The following is a 21,018-nucleotide window of genomic DNA, read 5'->3' as shown; positions in this document are numbered from 1 at the left end:
TCAGGAAAAGCCACCTGTGTGCGCTACGTGTATCAGAAAACAGCTTTTAATATTAAGGTAACTTTTTTCAGTCTACTGGTAATGCAAGATAAGTTTCTGAAGAGATACAGTGCAACACTGCAATACAGGAACACAACCTGAGACAACAAATCAGCGTGTTTTTTTTCATTACACGTGATCAAAATAACCATTACGTTGACCCTTTTTCTTGCCTTTGTGAAGAAAACAGGCCTCTCTACCAGAAATACATCAAAGTTTGGGGTTTTGTGAACTGTACTTGTCACTCAGATTTTTCATAAGATAAATTGTTTGGTTTTTCTGTTCTATCTTTTCGTTTTGATTCTTTTCTTCTGCCCATAGCTGTAACTGTTTCTTAGTATGCTACTCACTGCTTAACAAGCAGCACAGAGTCAGCAGCAGCCCTTTGCCCACTACAAATGGGAAATAAGACACCCCGGTGATTTGAACTAGCATGTCTCACAGCCCAGAAATTTAAGATACAGCAATTGAACTGACTGATCACGCGGTCACATTGTACTGCTAATTTTGAAAGATACACCTAGTGACTCAAAGGCAATGAGGCTAATTTATCAATCGGCATTAATTCAAGGACACGTCTTCAAAGCATTATAGAGCCACTTTCAGAAAAAAAAGGTCTACATTTAAGTTAATTAACTAGTAATCAAAGTTCTCTGTTGGTTGATTCAAGACTGGAACACCACTGTGAAGAATTAAGTAATTTTATTTCAGACATTTCTGCCCATCTACGTGGAAGTGTTGCAGAATTGATCTGCTTTGTGATTTTAAGCCTTGAAGTCAAAATTATTGTAATTATTATGACTTTTGGGGCTTTTTTTTAATTTCTTTTTTCATTCTGCATGTTAGGAACATGAATGACGTAATACTCCAGTCAGCGACACACTATCTGAAGAAACTGGGACTTCAAGCTTTCAGCTGAAAGCAAAGTTTTAGTCTTGCCCAATGGGTTGTGAGATTTAACTATCAGAATTACATTGCTCTGACTACCATCAACCGTTAAAATGTGGTTCTCAATAGATTACACTGAAAACTGCTAGAGCAAACATAAGAGCTACCAGACTCAAGCATTCCAGTAAAGTAGACAAAACCGTTCAAACTACCCTGAAATTTAAACAGGAAAGAATGGAAGAAAGTTTTCTAATGCAAAACAGAGGCAAGCAAAAGAATCTTCTTGCAACACTAACCCCAAAGTTGCTACTTGTGAGGGATGCATTTTCTATGTTGTTGTCATTGGCAAGATCACAGACACAGAAGTTGTTGACTGCTATAAGTCTGACTCCATTAGATGTATCCGGATCTCTCTCTGGATTAATGCCACTACCAAATACAAAACTTGCCAAGGCATGATAATGTGCCAACAGGACAACAGCATGCACCAGTTCAGGAAGAGACCAATTATTTTCCCCAGTCTTGACAAGTTTCTGAAATGAGAATAAAAAGAGTGTAAATATAAAATTTCCTTTGGCTCCCAGCTTTTTTATAAAACACTAGGTATTTTAAAAAGTGATCAATTCCTTTCTTTCAATAATACCATATTCCTCTTGCACACAAACTCTCACTGGATAAAAAAAGATACACTGAATATATTACCTCTTTTCTTTCGGGGTTATTTTAGCCAATGCTATTCCTAAAAAGTAAATCTTGTTGGCTTTGTCACACAGAAAGAATTTATTGGCTTATTTGATGCTCTAGTACTTCCCTGAATTCTTTAACTCAAGGTAATGAAGCCTAACCAGACACTTGTGTAGTTCTTAGCAGTTCTTATTACCGGACGTTTACTGCTATTTGAGGGTACGACTTAACAGGTACCTGGATGTGCTCTTTCGTGATTAACCAGGGCCGGTGTGCAAGGAGTTTGTTTATTTCGTTCAGATTTTTCAGTCTTTGGGGAATGTATTCTAAACCGTTCAACCACTCCGCAATCCCGCCGGTCTTCAAAAACTCATCAACGTGCATATTTATTAGGTAGGAACACTGATGTCTGGCAGCAGCCTGGAATAATTAAACACAGAGGGAAAAGGGCAGCACATTACCATGTAATTGGATTTTGCTGCAGGTGGAAGACAGGTTACTAACACAAAACAAAAATACAATTTCATTCCAAACGGCCATGTTTTATATTGCAATGCATTTCTATACAGTATGGGGGATTCTCCAATAAAAATACGTTCGATTACTTTACTCCGAATGGCAGAATCTAATTTAGGTTGGAAGAGATCTCTAGAGGAGACCTGGTCCAAACCCCTGCTCGTGGTAGGGCTGACTTAGATCAGGTTGCTTGGAGCCTTGTCCAGACAAGATCTCCATCCCTAGAGATCACACAACCTCTCTTCGCCCCTGTTGCAATGTCTTGACATCCTCATGGTAAAAATTCTTTTCCTAGTGTCCACCTGGAATTTGTTGTGACTTGAGTCCACTGCATCTCATGCTACTGCCGCGTGCTGATGGCTAAATATCCAGAAATAAGGCTACACAGTTTTAACTGCTGTCTGTAACACTTCACTCTCATGGGCATGTGAGAAGTATATCACTGGGAAACAGGGAAACATATACATTGCTAATTCTCCCTTCTCACTGAAAACATTTGGCTAAGCATGCTTTACTCTGATGAAAATCGACAACAAAAATTCACCCCCTGCCAAAATATCACACTAGTCTCTCCTTTCTAAAGTCTTCCTTTTTTCTTCTTTTTTAAATGCACAAGTCAAGGTCAAAGGAGTAAATACATAGCCTGTTGGTACATACCATTATAGCAATGTAGTGCCTATAGGGCAAAGGAAGGGGCCCATCCATGCGTAGCATATAGAACTGGCTGCGGAGGAAAGACTCCAGGTACTGAGTATGGATACTCATGACCTGCGTGATGTTGTCCAGGCGACCAGACGTAGAGTATTCTTCCACAAGAAGATTGGTACGTTCATCCAAACCGTTTGCTTGCATAACCTGTAAAATAAGATGGACAAACTTAACAGAGAAAGAGATTTTCTCTAGCTTTAGCTCTGGAGAGAAACATATTGCGGTATGAAAGGTTTGCTTGTGTACAAACTTAAAGGAGATCCGGACGTGTATTTGTAAATATACACGCTTGCATGCGTGCAAATACACACATACAGATGCTACTTGTATACTGAGAACTGAAGAGCACTTTACACTGTACCTCTGTTATTTTAATATGTTCCTATGAAAACCAAAAACATTTTTCTGTAGATCTTTCCAAAACGGCTGAGCTCACAGATGGTTACAGTCAAGCCTGTACAGAGAGCTGGAAGGAAGCAAGAGCTAAATGGAAAGTAAAGCCTTTATGGAAGTCTGCCTGTATAGACACACACCACCCGAGCATTCAGCCCTAAAACAAATTTCAAAATTAATAGAGAGGAACTGGGTTATGTAACCAAATTACAGAAACAGCCTGGCAATCCACCCCTTCTGTGCTTGTATAATTGAAGAGGAGATCAAATGCTAATTTGTCCATAACGTTCAAGTATTATTTAGAATAGGAATTTAATGCTTTCTTTAAACAAAAGCTGTTCTTTAATTATTCCAACCAATCCCAACCTTGGGCACAAGATGAAATGAAACAGCAAAAGAGTAAGTAGCTCTTGCATTGCAAGCCCTGACACAGTATTTAGGGCTATTACTCAGTGTTTATCACCAAGAACAGCCATTCTCGGCATGCTCACCTCTGAAGTTACAAGCACAAGACTAGAATACCCAGTATTTCTTCTGAAAATGAACAGTATTACACCAGCCAGCTTACTATTGCAAACACCATGAAATGAGAAAACATTTTAGCTGGTTTACTGCACATCAAGATAGAAAGTGCCTAAAATCAAGGACACACAATGCTTTTGCTGAAATATTCCATTCAAAATACATTTTCCTTCTTTATGATGGGCTGGCGAATGGGCTGTCTCTCAAATATCTTCCCGTCAAATCTTATATAGAAGTTATGTACAAAAAACCACAAACAACATACTATGTTTTCACTGTACTTCCGTGTTTTAATTTGTCATCCCAGAAAGAAAAGGAAGAAGCAGCTACGCAGCCAGGCAGCTCCATCATTTTTACATGTGTAGCTCTTCACTATGGCAGCTTTTCTGTGTTTTGTACCCAAAATGATACCGCCTCAGTTTTCCTTAAGAATGTTTTTACCATCGGAAGTTTACTCACACATTTAGAGATCATTTTATCTCACTTTTTACTGTATATCCCCTGCTCCACTGCAAGCAGTCCCCCTTATTCTTCAGCAGGTGTATCTCCCATGTATTTACGAGATCTTTGTCTCATTTAGGAGTTTCTTGGGGAAATCATACTTTTCATGTCTCTGGTAAGGTTTCTAATCTCCAGCTTGTCAGGAGTTTTCTTTGTAACAACACAAGTTATGGCAAAGAAATTCTGCTGACAAAATTGAAATATAATCCTATAGGACTGCACTGCTGCTATGTTAGGCATAGCAATATGCTGCATTATTGCTTCTGAGATTTATCTCCACCTATATTACTATGTTCTTCTTACTGTATAGGTACTTCATCCTGATTTATTACCATCCATGGATCCACAAACATGTTTTTTTATTCTGCTTGTAAAGTCTTACGGCACTTTAAGAGGAACCTTTACAATTAAGTTGCTATTGCTCCGTCCATATTCCTTCCCTTACGACAATAAAGCAGGGTTTGACATGAGCAGTGTTGTTATGATTTGTGAGACATTCAGTGTATCACTAATCTCTAGCTTCATCCTTCCTATCCACTGTACTATTTCATGCCAAGGAACAGGGCAAAAAGGTAGTTGTTTGCTTAACAAACAATATTTAACATTTGTTCGTGATACTGAATAGCTGTTTTATCTGGGCAGGTGGAGGTTTCCTGCTTGTACTGGGGTTACTCCTTTCTGAGAGCTACGCGGTGATTCCTCCTGCACCCTTGTCTAGCACCTTTACCAGGTGTTATCAGCTGTGAAATAAATTCATTAACAATTATCACAAAATATGTTATCATTTTAAATACATTTATTTTTCTACTTTTTATACAATTATTGACTTTATGAGAAAAATTAAGTCCTTAACGAAGTTTGGCTTCTCAATTTCATCTCGTATTTCATATGAAAGGGAAGTCCTTTTCCCAAGTTCGTTTGGCTGGAACTCATTCTGCTTCCCTCTTCCCAAGTCTAAAAGACTCTTTTCACCCTCTCTTCCTTTTTGCTTCATTATGTTTTTTGGTTGCCAGCCTTTACACTCTGTTTGTTTTTAAATTCAAACCTTGCCAGTGTACAAATGGAGAGAGACTCGGAGAGCAGCAGCTATCTCATCTTTCAAAACGCCTTTTTGGCCCTTCTAGCATGTGAATTATCTGCCTTTAGCAACTACCTAAAACAAAACCATAGAAAAGGTCCTGGTTTTACACTCAGCCATCCCAAATAATTAATTGATCAATAAATAATACTCTGTGAAGACTGAGATCACAGGAGAACATCATAGCAAAGTTTCTACTTACTGCAGCAAGCTGCAAATCAAGGCTTAAGTTGAACATTAAATCACGGGCAGAAATCTTGAGTTTGAAGTCAAACAGTACCTTTCAACCACAAATTCTCTCAAGAGCCACAGCTACGGTCTAAGAAGTTAGTCATATTTTTCGGTTCTCTCAAACTGAAGGTCAGACGCTGCTCTGAGAGCTATATAATCATACAGCTGCAGTACTGGATAGGCCTCCCCTTAGGCCTGGCATTAAGGGTAGTAAGCGATCACCCCCCACGAGAAGAGCAGAGCAGCACTCATGGCTGTCTCCGGGAGCGCCGGCGACTGAAAAGATGTCAAATCTTTTCACTCGTGTGAAAGAGCAGGGTGGTTCTTACCCACTGCTCCACAGAAACCATCGCTTTTGCTCACAAAGGAGCTCATCTGGGTACCATCGGAGAAGCAGCATGGTAAAACTGTCCTCCAGTACTTCCATTTTAAAAACTACCACCCGCCCGGCCCAGCTAACTGCAGACTTACTTCGTTCTCTGGTATAAAGGCACTTGGTCCTCTTGTCAATGGTGGGGAGACTTGTACTCTTTTTTCCTGCAAAACAGTCACATAATTGGGTCAGCGTCAGGAATATCATATTGACTCACTTTATCTCACAAGATGAGATCTTCAAGGCCTGGATTCGGTTCTCTTCGCAAGGCCACCTGTGTGTTTTACAGCCCACTGAGGAGGTGAAGCCACCACACCACGTTGGTTAGATCAACTTTGCGCGAATGAACGGCACCAATCTTGGCAAGGGATTAAGAAAGAAAGAACCCACCAAAATCTAATCCAAATTGGTTTATAGACCGGCTTGAAGACACAAAGACAACAGCAATAAAACATTTGGCAGGATGCTAAAATTAGCCATTTACTGGATTGAATGGAAGTTCAGAAAGCGGAGGGGAAAAAAAGCCATACTTGGCAAATTATAAGCAAGATGCTGTTTCCTTCAGTATCAGCATCTAATGAGATCCTCAGTGTTGAGAATCACTTTGTGTGTCAAATATTGGCAAGAAAAGCACAGTCCATGCAAACCAGCAAGACCCAATTAAAGATTCATTCTAGAAACCCGACAGAAGGGCCGTCTTGCTCAGCTGCAGAGCCCAGAGGAGACCACCACACGTAGTACAAGCCTTGGTGCGCAAACCCCAACTAGAAGTCACGAAACGCCCATCAACATGATATATTTAGTACAGAACAGGATGATAGCTCAGCAAGAGCCACAGGACTTCTTTGACTGAATAGGGAGAAGAAATTGAACTAAGATAAACTATGGAGGGTTTCACAGTGTGGCTGCTGACAGCCAGAGAGGTGAAGGGACTCTGGGGAGGCTGCCTGCTCTTCTGGTTCACCAGGGGCAGGACCAGCACTGCCCACATCATTCCTGACCAACGTTGGTCGAACCTCCTCTTAATGACCCTCCCGGAGGTTCCTCCATCTCTCCAGGTCATTTAGTTCCTCAGATCTTTAGAAAATTTTCCTGAAGTCTAACCTGAATTTCCCTTACAGTAATTTAAAGCCAGCCGTTGCTTCTTGCCTTTTCTTTTCTTCCTCTTTATGGTTCTATTCCAGCTATCTGGAAACTATGGCTGCACACTTTCTCAAGTCCCTGATTGCACCGCAGCAGTTGGTGACTCTTAACAAGTTATCCATCAACAGGCATATGGGATTTGCATACTAAATATTTCGTGCCCTTAACATAAAAGTCCAAGGTTTTCCATAACAAATGACCCTTAAATACCTCCACCAGGGGGGCTTAAGCTTAACTGCCATGTGCACGAACAGCAGCGCTGGTCCCAGAAGGAGTGTGCCACCGATTTCCACACAGGAAAATGAAGCCCCTGGAGCTGCGTAACTATTGTCCTGCTCCTTAAAAACATCCTGTCCTTTCTAAATTAGATTATGAGAAAACATGCAAAAATCAGCAGCGATTATTCAGGAAAGATGTTCCAAAGCAAACTCTCGCATGACAATTAGATTTGTAACTTTGGAATAATTAGCTGCCAGAAGATGCAGAAATAAACTGGATCTACTGTGTGAAGCCCAGCAGATGGGAGACAACTTACTGCAACCGCTGCCTGCTGCCACAGCCTGAAAATCCCATAAAATACTTCTTATGAATCAAATGTACTCAGACTAAAATAAGAAGAAAGGGTGTAGAGAGACCGGGTATCTGCACATGCAACCCCTTCCTCACACAGCTCCACAAGGCACAGAAAGGCATCTAGTTTTAAATACACAACCTTGCTAGCAGCCAGTCATTTCCACCAATGTTAAAAAAAGAAACGCTTTCCAAGATTGCTATTAAGGTTGCATTTCACTTGTTTTATGAAGGTTATTTGGATGTTAGAGTTTAAAACCTTCATTTCATACCAACTAATCTGGAGGAAGCAGCTTGTGCGAGTGGGACAACTTGGATAGCTGCAAAGCGTCAGCTCTGGCTGGAGCACAGGTCTAAACCGGAGCTGAACCATTGCCTTCTCCAGCTTGCTCTCTGACCTGTACCCTCCTTCTTCAGGCTCTCAAAGCTGGTCCTCGAGGCCAGACCAGGGCAAAAAAATGCCTATGCTGCTTCTAGCGGGATCTGGGCTCCGTTCCCCTGCTTCCCCATTCAGTGTGACTGCTATTACTCCTTTGACCCTGCAGATAAGCTACTGCTGAGAAGGACGGGAGGAAAGGGTACTTGGGTGCATGGGTGCATGAACGTAAGCAAGTTATCTCCAATTAATTCCTGTGAGCAATGACAGAAAGCCAAAGAGATTGTCAGACTCAGAAAACAAGGTGTGCTAAATATACTACAAAAAGGACAAAACCCAGCTCCTTTTGTGTGGTGGTGGTTCCAAGAAACGCAAGCCTGGAAAAATCAGTCAAACAACCAAAGCAAGAACAAAAAACCAAAAGCCCAAACACGATAATTCAAGTTGGTAAATCTAATCACAGCACACTTTCAGGGATCTGGGTTTTTTGCTATATTTGAAGTGTATACTCTTTCCTTCCATCAACACGGAAGATTAGTTTGCCTTCATGGCAAGACTTTTATTTTATTAAAACTGGTTAAAACAAGATTGCCAGAAGAAAAGGAGCAAACATCATCTGCTTGCACAAGTTCTCAGGATGGTATTAATAAAAACATGGGAAGTTTACAAGCATTAAGAAAGATAACGTTGGCTTTGTCAAACTGTAGATAAGAACCACTGCTTCTGGGCATGCTTTATCTAAAGTAGTGATTAAAGGTCTACCCAAGAACCCAAACATCAAAAACTACGTATGGGAATTAAAAAACAACATTGCGGATACATGGTCCTTTACGGTGAAAGTTCTTGCAAAGCTTCTTGTTTCCCAAGAAAGTGGGTTCATTTTCCTGTCCAACTGGTCTTTGCAGGTTACCGTAGCTATTGCTAAGTCAGCCGGAGTCCCTAATATCTTATTTGAAACCGGATTCTTATGCTAAGTGGCTGAAGCAAGAAACAGGTTGCTCAGCAACCAGAATGCCATACGCACGTATACCAGCCATTTTCTGCTTCACGTTCCTCCCGAAACGCTGGAGTCTGAATAAGTTATCTTAAATGGTTTGCAACCAATTCCACTTACGTCAAAAACAGAGCCTTTTTTGGGGCTGCTTCTTCAGAAGGAGAAAGATGATGAAGAGCTTCAGAGATAAGCAGAGAAAACTGAGCCTGGGCAGGTTACTGGGAGAGGGACCACTGCAAGCCAGAGCCTAGAAGCAGGTTTCGCAGTACCACGCTGAGGCGTTGGACGGCAGGAGGAGACCTCTGCAGACCACAGGAGAGCTGCTGCAGGAATTCCTGAAAAAACGGGCCTGAGCAAGCTGTATCTGTGACTTGCTTTCTCTCCTTAAGCTGCACTTGGAACGGTGTTGTGAGCTAAATATCAGGAATTCTAATAGTGATGAAATGGAACCATTTCCCATTGCACAGCTATAATTGTCGTGGTTTGGGCAAGAAACACCTTCATCCTTGGGCGAGCTCTGCCCAAACTCCCCCAGAGCCAAAAGCTGTGACTTTCCATCTCACGGGTTTATTTTTAGTTGTGGCAGTGATCGGACACTTTTCTTCCAGAGCCAAGAGGCCGCGGGCTCTGAGACATGGCACCTGCATCCCAAGTAGCTGCCGGGCTGCTGCGGCAAAGGAAGGGATGCCAGGGCCACCCGTCTGGCAACGCAGCCGTGAAACCCAAGCGAGAGCAAGCATAAACCTGGCTGGTGCTGAGGCAGCACGGCGGCTCTCCTCCCAAAGCCTAAAGCAAAAGAAATAACCCTTTTTCCTCTTCGCTATCACATGAGTCACCGTGTCCTCAGGCTTTAAAAAAAACAACTATTTTTAGCAAGCTGCAAAAGGAGGCTGTTTTATTTGAGAATGGAGCCACTAGCTGGTGGGGCGGATCGAGCAGCTGGTTTGGGAAGTACTTCTGAATGCCCAGGAACGCAGAAAGCACAGGAGAGAAGCAAGTGGTTGCACAGGCGCAGGTGTACGGGGGCTTCTCATGCCCGTGGCACATAAAAGCTAATTCATCCTGAACTCAACATCAAGGTGGTCGTGCTGCAACTGGGGGGGGGGGGGGAAAAAAATCACTGGGAAGAAACATTTTGCACCTCAAGAGGGAATTTTGCGAGTCATGGCAATGCTGCCACTCGTGTCCCTGTGAACTCCTAGAGCAGAGCAAGTGGCTGGGCAACACCCACAAAGGGCCTCAGAGCCTCCACTCCAAGAAAAACTGCCACCGCTATAAAGACATCTGGATAATAAACAACACTAGATCAAATATAAATCCTAAGGGCATCCCAAAATTAACTTCTCCCGAGGAACAAACTCTTTTTCCTGAACAAGCCGGAATTTTGGGGGGGAGACATATATTTCTTATTTATTATACCTCTTCTTGTATTGTAATCTACAAGCAATTTTGCTTGTAGGAATGCTATCTAGCATTTCTAAGGATCTTTGTTATGAAATTCAGTGGTCTATCTCTTTATAACATACATTATCATCTGCAACAATAATCTGGAGCCAAGCCCACCACTGGGACACCAACGTGGAGACATCTCCATTTCTATGAGGTGTCTAAACTTCTTCTCCAGCAGAAAGCGAGAGCAAGGTGCAGTGCCACTAAAAACAGGAGCTGAGTGCCATTCAAGACTCCCTGGAGTCTCCTACTTGGCATCCAACCAGGCCCCCAGAAAGGAATGGGCTTCCCATCGGTAGGTATAGTGTCTGCCAGTCCCTATGGATGCCCTGGATACCCTTAAGCCTCCTAAATGGTACTTAATGCAGGAGCTGGGCACCGTGGCCCTTTTCGCAGCACTTGGGAGTGCAGTTTGGGTTACCCTCAAACCTAGCGACTGGTGAACCAGGTATCTGCTGGGCTTTGCCACCTGCACCAGGTGTTTGGAGACTGAGGGTGGGAGCAGCGAACTGGGTTTAGGACTCCCAATCTGGGGCTGAACTTCCCCAAACGGATCGATTTTATCCCAGTCTCAGATTCATCTTAAGAGTTCTTCAAAATACGCCAATTCAATCTCATGGACTTGATGCCACAGAGCCCACTTTTGGTTTTCAGTCTGGCACACACAAATGCCTTGTGTTTTAATTCACGTGGCAAAGGCATTTGTGTTATTTGCTGCTGGTTAAAACCCTGCCTACAAACTGGCTTCTCCTACCCCAGTTATTGCTTTCTGAACACATTTCTACTCTTGGTTCTTGGATCCAGAGCAAGGTCCACCTCCGTTTGCTCTGATCACACCTAAATGCTCTGGGCTTTATTAACGCCTAACACAATTTTACAATTATACTGGACCATCTGCTCATTCTACGCTCGCTGAAGACAAAAGAAAGCATGTAAAAAAAAATTATCTGAACATTGATTGTATCTTACCTTCTACTATTATTCAAACCCTTCCTTAGGATGCGGGAGGGATTTTTCTTTATTCCTGCATATGCCAAGTTGCATTTTAATTTATTCACCTAACTTTGTCAGAGGAAGAACAGTTTAAAAACATGGCAGAAGTTTAGGACACATCTCATTCATTTTAGGTGGAAACTTCAATACTTTTCATAAATGTATACAGGAATAATATAATAATTAAAGCTACACATAGTCTTGCTGACTAAAAGGAAAACCAAGTAGACAAAGTTTACTTGCCTTCACATGTCAGTACTCCTGGGAGGTTCAGACTGACAAGAACAAAAAAGTATATTCATCAAAAACGTGAAATTTATTGACAAACACTTATTGGGGTATTTTTTAAAGAAAAAAATCTGTTTATGGCACCTAATGTAATAAAATTGGGAGCTTTATAGCTTCAGAATCTATCTGCAATTCATCTCTAATTAAGTTTGTGCTGCAAGGTCAAAACTTTGGATACATATTAGAGGGATAAACTTTGGTGTCCTGTTTTTCAAAACAATTTCCATAGAGAGTGGAGAGATGAAATTAAAAAGAGAAAATGTGAAGAGGACTAAGTTGAATGATGCACAACACTTTATTTGCTGACGGTGCAGAACTCCTCTTTACGACTGACCCATTCCTATAATTAAACCCAGGACGTATCTCCAGAAGCAATAAAAGAGGTGTTCAGAACAAACAACGTCAAAATGTTAAAGAGTTCACAAAGTAAAAGTCCTAGCCTACAGTCATTTGTTAAGGGTGTTTCAAGTGATTTTGCAACGGCTTCTTCCTCTTAACAGACTGTACAACTCCCAAAAATGCAAACTAAGCGATAAAGATGAAAATTAGCAGAGGAAGTCAAACAGTAGGAAATCTTTTTTATGGAACAGCATTTCAAAATACTTAAACCCGTCACTTTTAACATTAAGAATTTGGCATCTTTGTGCCTAACAGCTGATGAAGTGTTGCAAGGAGCTGGGAAGAGAGCCAGTGCAGTACAATTGAGGGGAGCTTTTGCTTTGGTAACAGGTTACAGCCCTTTTGGATTTCACACAATAAAAGGAAGCCTATCCCAAGTTCCCATCCCTCCACCAGCTATTAAGAACACAATCCACACTAATTAGAAACCAAAGGGCAGCAATTTCTACCCAACCCAAGATGGACGGCCAGGCAGCAGAAGTCCAACAGTGGTTCCTCAATCTTTGAAAGATATCCGGTACGTTCAACCTACTGGAGAAAAACTCAAGTGAACACGTAGTGACTGGCAGAAAAGCCTATCTCCTTTTTTCATAAAGAAAGCCTACATCTACATCCTCTTTCAGTCCTACTTCTATCATATCACGCTCCTTATCCGGGAGATAATTTTTGTTAACCAAAACCAACCTTCAGCTGCCAACCGGGAGCAGACAGGCAAGGACTGCAAGTCAAACGTCAGAGTAACAGGTATGCTGCAAAACACTTCCCTATTTAAGAAGCCTGAACTGTGTTTTGCATTTTTGTCAGAATAGATCTGAATATATCAAGTAAAAGACACACCTGCAACTTAACGTTGGCGTCGCTGAAGTACAGAGTATGTCTACATGACAAAGTAAGGCTGAGGGTCTTGACTGGGAAGACGGAAAGATCTTCATGAGAAGATTTGTGCAACCAAAGGTGTCAACAGTCGAACCTAAATGTTGATTACTAAGACATGAAAAGGACGAGAGACAGTCAGTCGCTTCTTCTACTTCCTTGTTGCTAGAGATTCACTTCCACCTAATTTAAGCCAAACCTCAAAATCTGAATTCTTATCCATGCCCCAATCCTTATCAGATACCGAGGGTGAAACTCTAATGACCAAACACAGACACTCAAATCAGAGTTAGCCAGCTGGACCCTGGTTACAACTTAAAAAGAAAGGTGATGCTAACTCAGGATGAGATCAATTGCGCCATGGAAAGGCCTCGTTTTCCTCCATAGACTAAGAGGAATCCATGGCTAACCAGGTCAAACGTAGTGATCTGAACCTAGTCAAGACACGTACCACCCGCAGACAACAAATGGCTTTCTGGTCTACTTCAGCCTTTAAAAAAAGAAGAAAAAAAAAAAAGAGAGAGGAACAAAGCTTCCCTCTTATCAGTCCGCGGAGAACCTCGCCTCCTTCCCTCCCTGCACACCCAACGGTAACAGTGGAGTTTGTGTGCTCCCCAAGAAATGCCCTCAGGACAGAAGATCTTGTGATCATCAAGATGACTCAAAATCCTATGAGCACGGCAGAAGAGCATTTTCTATGTTTCAGCAGCATCAGATATCAAGGGCAAAAGTTACAGTGGAAAACTTCAGCAGTTTAAGCTGGGACTTGTTTTATCTGTACCTTGGCCCACTTCCACCTTCAGATTTAGTCCAAGTCTGACATACTGAGACAGATCAATATTATCTCATTTGGGGAACGTAGCCTCTAGCCACTAAATTGGCATAACTGCATCGAGTTAATCTGCCTCATCATCAGCCAGGACAGCAATGCTGCTTGCTAACGCAGAGTCTCTGAAGCAGCACGGCATATCCTTTAATCCACCGCCTCCCATGCAGAGGGCTGCCTCGTCCTGCCCGAGCACAGCCCATCAAACCAAGCCTGGTTTTGCTCTGCCAGCGGGGTCCCACGTGCTTTGGAGGCTGCACGCTCAGCGTGGGTAAGGGCAGCAGCCGTGGTCACGCATGTGGGCTCTGTCCTCCCACGGAGAGACCTTCCCCATTCAGTCCACGCAGCAAACCACTGCCAACCGGTAGAACAAACAGTTGATAGAAAGTACAGATAAAGCAGCAGCTGCTTTGACAGGCCTGAATTAATACCTAAATTAACTACTGATAGCACAGCCTCTTTACAATACAGTAATTGAATGGTTAAATACTTCAATTCATAAATACACATGCATTTGATTTATTGGGCATGCTGCCAATCGGAGAGGCATAACTGGTGGATATTAAAGAAAAAAGAGAGAAAGACTCCTAGGGTTATGTAAATTCGTCATGTATCTCTGGCAGAACTGCCTCCCAAGAATGCTCTGCCGAATTTTTAATAGAAATATTGTCTGAAAATACATGCTTTGTAAGCAAGCAAAATTGAATGGTATTCGTCCATACTGCAAATGCATAACGGCATCCTTCTACTGTGAAGAAAGTGGCTTAGGGTTTTTTTTTGAGAAAAGTATTTCAAAGATGCTAAATGTTCAAAACATTAGATTAATATAAGAGCAGTGCACAGCAAAATACCCCAACAATATGTTTTAAAGAAAACCTTTACCGGACTCTACTGCAATTCATGCTGGAACATCCTCAAGTGCTACAGTATTCCAGCAGAGATCATGCTCACCAAGGGCTTATTGAAAGGAAGATGCGCTTAAGTGCAGGTTACTATAAAAGCAGACTGGGAGAACTGTTTAACCAGGGACTGGCACGAAGGCTGCATTCTCTCACCTTTCCTCTTTGGCACTGCCATCACATTCATTATGACAAAGGGCAGAGAGAGAGACAATTCAGCTGCACTGCAGGTGTCTTGAAACATTAAGACTTACATTTTTACCAAGGGTAAGACTCTTAAGGTTATGGCTGCACCGCAGCTGCTAGCACAACTGCTGCTCTTCTAGAAATATTTAAAGCTAGTTTTCAAGAAGTCCCTGGCTAACAGTAGCTTTAGAGAAGTCCTTGGTTAACAGTTCCTAAGTCAGGCAGGCACATGGAGCTCAGCTGCACAACCTGCTTGAGAAACCAGACCAACATTAATTCAGCCACTGCTGAGTTTTCAGTTGAAATGATGCAGCTAGACAGTTCAGACCGAATAGTATCATAAAGAGGTCTGCTCACAGCAAGTACGGAGCTCTACCTTCGCACTTCAATAGGAAAAATAATAACAACATCCTCCTCCGATTAGCATCTCAATCCTCCAGCAGTTGCAGGGAAGGAAGCTGGGCTCTGACCTCTGCACCAGCTCGCTGAAATTGTTTCCTTCCCAGCTTCAACTACTTACATGACATCAGGAGCACCAAGGCTGCACTGGTGTCCTGGCCACACAAGGCATTTTGCTGGCTGAAGTGTTCGTCAAGCAATGTTTGTGACTATTATCAAACACTACCTGTTTACTAACTACCAAACACTGAAAAATCTTTACTAGCAAAGTATGGAAACCCAGCAGAGAGTTTATCTCAAGAAGGAAAACGTTGGGGATCTTTCCAAAGTGAAAAGCTGTGACCTGTAGCTATGAGATCTCAGACCATACAGCCCTGCTTCCCAGGCACTTCCACTACTTTTCACCAAATATTTCGCCACGCAATGCCACTGCTTGGTTACAGCTCTCACTACTTGTAGCTGTTCTCTTAAAACGTGCTCTGCCTGCTCCCCCGTTCAGTCAGCTGATGGTGAGATGGTGAGAACCATCGAACTAGGTTGTTTAAGTGGAAAGTTTGAATTTTAGCAGAAGGGCAGCACACCCGCTGCACAGGAGCATTTCGTTGCCTGGAGCGTATCACAGGTGCTTCTTCGCTGCATCTCAAAGAAAAGGTAAAAACCCAGAAGCCCCTCACTCCAGACATAAACTCACCACGTGTCCCTGCCAACGCTCCCTCTTCATAAGTCTGTGTCCTTGTAAAGTTTTCAGCTCAAGAAAAACTCCTACTGAGCAAATAAATAGTGTCCCAGAATACGCTGCTACAGAAACATGCTCCCAAGCACCTTTCACTTACCAGGTACTATATAAAACCAAATTCTATTCTGAGACATAGGAAAGTCAAGCAGATGGCAGAAGCATGGGTTTTCAAACTGCTTTTCCCACACACTTTATATACGAAATGATCATAGCAGTTATTTTAAATCTGTGTGCAGGAACTATCTTAAGAGCCACGGAAGTAACTTGCCAAAATTCAGAAAAACAAATCCTCTCACTCAGATAAAAGAGAGAAATGTGCTCAGCTCAGTACTGCAGCCCCCCGGCCCCCCGCCACCAGCCAGCTTTCTGCCATCTCTTTAACATCGGATTGTGAAACACAGTAGCTTGAGTCTTGGAAAGCTGCTCTGAACTGCTGAGCTTGCTGTCACAAGCATGTCAAGATATTTTAATTGATTGCCTCCTGGCTGTCACAGTCCGTGCATAGCGTGCTTTTACCACCTCCAATAAAAGGATTAGGAACCAACCAGCAGGTGACAAGCTCAAGCAGAGGTACTTAACCTTTTCCACAATGTGGAACTAAGCTGTGGAAATCCTTGCCATAAGATGCTGCAGACACCTGAAGTCAGTGTGTGTTCAAAAGTGAATTGTTCGAGCTCATGGTAGAGAAATGCAAGAATGGTTATTAAATATGGAGAAACCACCTCCAGCTCAGGAAAGTTTTCAAGTTGCAAATACTTGAAGACTGGGAGTCAGTGCCGAGGCACTGCCACAATGAGCTTGTTACACTTTGTGTCCTCTTCCTTACATACCTTCCTTTCGCTCCCATCAGAGACACCAGGACACCGAGTTTCGATCTGACCCACTATACCTGCTCTAATGCTGTTATGTTATAGATCTGCAGCAGATTGTTTCAAGAATACTATTTATGCTATAAATGCTATTAAAAATGAAATATATTTTCTAATATAGATAGGAATTGACATCACTCAAACAAAGAGACATTTCAACTGAACTGGACCGTTGTAGAAACAAGCATTTTGCTAACCCAGTCCAAAAGATGCAGCCCATCTGTTGTTAGTTTTAGTGGCCAGCTCAGCCCAAACCACACCACCACATTATGGAGCTCCTTAGTGCCTGGGAGAGCACATTCTTACACTGTCTGTTCCACACAGGCAGTATCATATCATTTACTTCATAATCTTGAGTACATTACACTTCAGTTATTTACTAATACTGTTTTTAGGAAGCAAATGTTACTTTTTTGCCCTTTTCTGAATGTGCCTCATCAGAAGTGACATCAATGTAGATCTGAAAAAGGTTAAGAAAAAAACCCCTGAAGAGTTAAAACATGAACAATGACAATATAAATATGTACCCTTCCTACTCACTTGATGGGCAGATGATGTTTGTTTAGACTCACGGTATCTACCTGGAAGAATAGAAGCAGATGTTGGCTATGTCACCTCACCATGAAGAACTTTAGCTAAGCTGTTCATATTAAAATTCAAGCAGACATAAAAATATTAAAACACGAGGCTGACATAAGGTTTCTAGTTTATAGCAAACGCAACTTGTGGCCAACGTTCCTTAACATTTTACAAGTTAATCCACTGAAAAGCTTTTAAAAAAATAAGCCCCCTTGGCACAAGTTTCTCAGATGAACGCTCATGTACAATTGATGACCACTGCGCATCTTTGTTACAGTTCAAAAAATGTAAGGAACGCTGGTGCTATTGTCACAGTTCTGCCTGGAAAGGGATAGTCCCCCTGGATATCCAAAAGGAGCAACGTCCTCTTGCTGCAAGAGAAGCATCCTTTTTTGCCATCTTTCTTTGGTTGATGACTCAAACAGAAAGAATGTGCCAGACGAACAATAAAATCTGCCTGACTAACATGCTTTACCTCTTGCCTAAAGGTACAATTTCCAAGAGCAAGCGCCTTGCTGTCTAAGCCAGGAGTTTAAGCCTTTTTTGATTAGTTGACTCGTAAGCAGTTTTCAGAAGGAGGTGGCATCTACACCGTGCCTCTGAGTTTACTGGAATAAGTTTTCCTACACAGTCTCCTTGAAAGAAGTCCAGAGAAATCTTATAGGTGCTAGGGCCGCAGATGGAAAACCACGGGTGAGCCCTTTTGATTCTGCACCTGATAGGAAATCCTGAAATAGTCACCAATTAGAGCAAATTATTTCTCCAAGGAGCCTTGTTTGCAAAGGCTGGAGACGGTTTTACAATGAGCAAGGAGCTAACACACTAACCGCTTTACGTTTGATTAGTCTGGGAGAGGTTTGGGCAAGCGACCGACAGAGGAAAGGCTTCAGCTCGGAAGCACATCCGAAAGCCACCGACTTGCTGGAACAACCATAGCAATACTTGCAGTCAGGCAGTTTCTTCCTCTTTCTTCTTCTCCTTTTTTTAAAGAACATTTTACATCTTAAGCTACATCTTACCGAAGTGAGTCATTACTGAGATACAATCTCCAAAACACACTGACTTAATGTGGCTGAGCTGGTGGCAGCAAAGACCTAAGATACAAACGTGTTTTCCTGACAGAGCTTAAAAGAGATGCTGATTTTCAAAAATGAAGACTCATAACTGTTACAGAAGATTTATTGCATGTAAATACAGAGACGTGTCCAGAGACAGATCAGCTATTCCTGCTCTCTTCAGCCATCCAGGGCAGCAGATTGGCAGAACTTCAGATTTACCTCCAACCTCAGAGTTGACAGGCGCTGCTGTCTCCTCAGACTACTGCCTACATTTAGATTACGTTTTTGTGACTTAGTGACTCTACAAAAAAAATCACCAGCAAGTACTACAGAAAAAACAAACCCACTTATTTTATACTCTGCCTGAATAAAGACTTCCGTAGCTACGGAAGAATGATTAACATGCGTTGCCTAATGAGACCCTCCATTGCGTTCCAGTCTACTTGGCCTTTTTCTGAATGAAGTCACCAAACCCAAACTGAGACTTTCGCATCAGAGTAAGCCCAACTACTAAGAGACACGTTCACAGCCTTTATTTGCACCCAGCTTAGCTCTGTACAGACAGAAGTTAGACCACGCACCGGGTACTCCAACTTTTCTGGGACACAAGAACCGACGCCATAGACCTGGCTTCTCAAAGACCAATTACTCATGTTGGATGGCTGGATGCTGCCTCTAAGTATTCATGAGGCATAGCTTAACCCAAAGGAGTGTCCCATACAAAACATCAACAGCGCTGGATAGTTAAACTGCTTTTGCTTGTACTGCGAGTTTCTGTTGGATAAATAGGTCAAGTAACTACAGCTTTATCTAATACCTTTTGCATAAGTGACCTTAAGAGCAGGGGCATGAAGGGAGACCTTCCTTCCACCTCTATTCCCATTTTGCTTTTCTAAGCCGTATGTGAAAGACAGCTCCAGCACACCTTCCCTTGGTGCAGACTGCTCTTTTTCCACTCGTCCTCCGCTCAGGTGTAACAAATGTTAAGCTCCTCCCCTGAAGAACTACAACACCGGCTGCAGGCTCCTTCGGCCTTTAATTATGCTACAGTTGACCTTTTCAACCAACACACCTTTTCTTCTAACTACTTGTGAAGCACCAGCGTTGAAGCGAGACAACAAGTTTCAAATTGCTGGAGTAAAAGTCACTTATCTCAAAGCAGGTTCTACCTGCATGATCCCTGATGTTACTGCCTCATCCAATCTTTCCCCAGTAATCCAAAACTTAAATTACTAATGTAATTGAACAGTTTGGGTTTCTGGAAGGAACAGAAGATGAAAAAAATTTCTGAAGTCTCCTGAAGCATTAATACAGCTAGTATTAATAGTTGGAGTTCTTCTAGTTCAACACTTCCACTGTATTTCTTTAAATATGGAGACTGCAAAATGTAAAAATATTAAATATGGTGGAGAAACAGAATAATTAAAAAAAATACAAGGAAGAAGACAAAGGCTGTATGATTCTATTCAGTTACATTAGAGCTTATCTTCTGTATTTCAGAGGAAGAAGCTAACCAGTGAAAATGAACTGTTGACTAACAAACACCATGCACGTCAAGTGTTGTTTTAATGCATTTCCTACCACTAGGGTCTAGAAGTTTCCACTGCAGGATGCTAATGAAGAGTCCTGATTCAGAGTTTTCTCGCAGCAGCACTCTTGAGTGAAAACTGCTACAACTCAGTTAAAGAGGACTTAAAACACGGCTGCTAGAACAGCTGCCATGGCACTCAATGGGTGTTCCAATCAGCCTTTGGAGAGAAAAGAACAAGCCAGCTTGTAACGGGGAGAGAAATGCGATGCTTTAACTTTAGATTTTCATTTATAGTGTGTTGTTATCAATTTATTACGACACTACTACTGCACCTTTTGAACAGCATGCTTCTACCTCATCCACACTTCCTACTGTGTATGTGCACATCCACTCTGAAGTCCAGCTTACAGAGTTAGTAGCATGGATGCTTCCACATAAACAGTTGCCTTAATTTTCTAACTCTAAGCTAATTATTGCAGTAAGGCAATGAGTGCTCAGTGGAATAATCAAATCCTGATGCCTATTTCCAGAGAGGGTCAAGGTTCACTCTTCTTGCTGAACAGTGAGTGGGTGTTTGCATGCAGGCAGCACAGTTGATTTCAAGACACAAAACATATTGTAGTAAAGCAACATTTCGAGTGTTCTTCCATGCTGGATGAGATCCAGCTGGTGTCAGGTAGAATATTTAGACAGCGTGTAGGCGCTCCATTTCATTAGAGGTCTAATCAAATTTCTAAATGCTAGAACAAATTACTATTTCCACACCTCTAATCAGCAACGAGGGTGCTTTACTGAGAAGAATGTCAATCAACTCCGAGGGAATATTTTTTATTTTTTTAGTTAATAGGGATAATTACATTAAAACAGATTTAGAACCATATGGCCAAAACCCCTCCAGATACATTTAACCAATAATG

The 21,018-nt window shown here is 42.1% G+C and overlaps 1 protein-coding gene across 2 annotated transcripts in view; it reads right to left on the bottom strand.

Annotated features, from left to right (window-relative positions):
- The window catches only part of SESN3 (sestrin 3), a 39,234-nt gene that overhangs the window by 9,014 nt on the left and 9,202 nt on the right, over window positions 1–21,018 (bottom strand). For both annotated transcript variants that reach the window (XM_074571200.1, XM_074571202.1), the window contains exons 2-5: window positions 6,032–6,097; window positions 2,785–2,982; window positions 1,849–2,031; window positions 1,224–1,460 (exon numbers count right to left, since the gene is read on the bottom strand). In XM_074571200.1, coding sequence (XP_074427301.1) covers window positions 1,224–1,460; window positions 1,849–2,031; window positions 2,785–2,982; window positions 6,032–6,097 — 684 coding nt within the window. The remainder of the gene's footprint in view (window positions 1–1,223; window positions 1,461–1,848; window positions 2,032–2,784; window positions 2,983–6,031; window positions 6,098–21,018) is intronic.

This window comes from Larus michahellis, chromosome 1, assembly GCF_964199755.1.
Source record: "Larus michahellis chromosome 1, bLarMic1.1, whole genome shotgun sequence".
NCBI classification, from domain to species: domain Eukaryota; kingdom Metazoa; phylum Chordata; class Aves; order Charadriiformes; family Laridae; genus Larus; species Larus michahellis.
The sequence above is the reverse complement of the archived record's forward strand: the minus strand, read 5'-3'. Positions and strand labels throughout refer to the sequence as shown.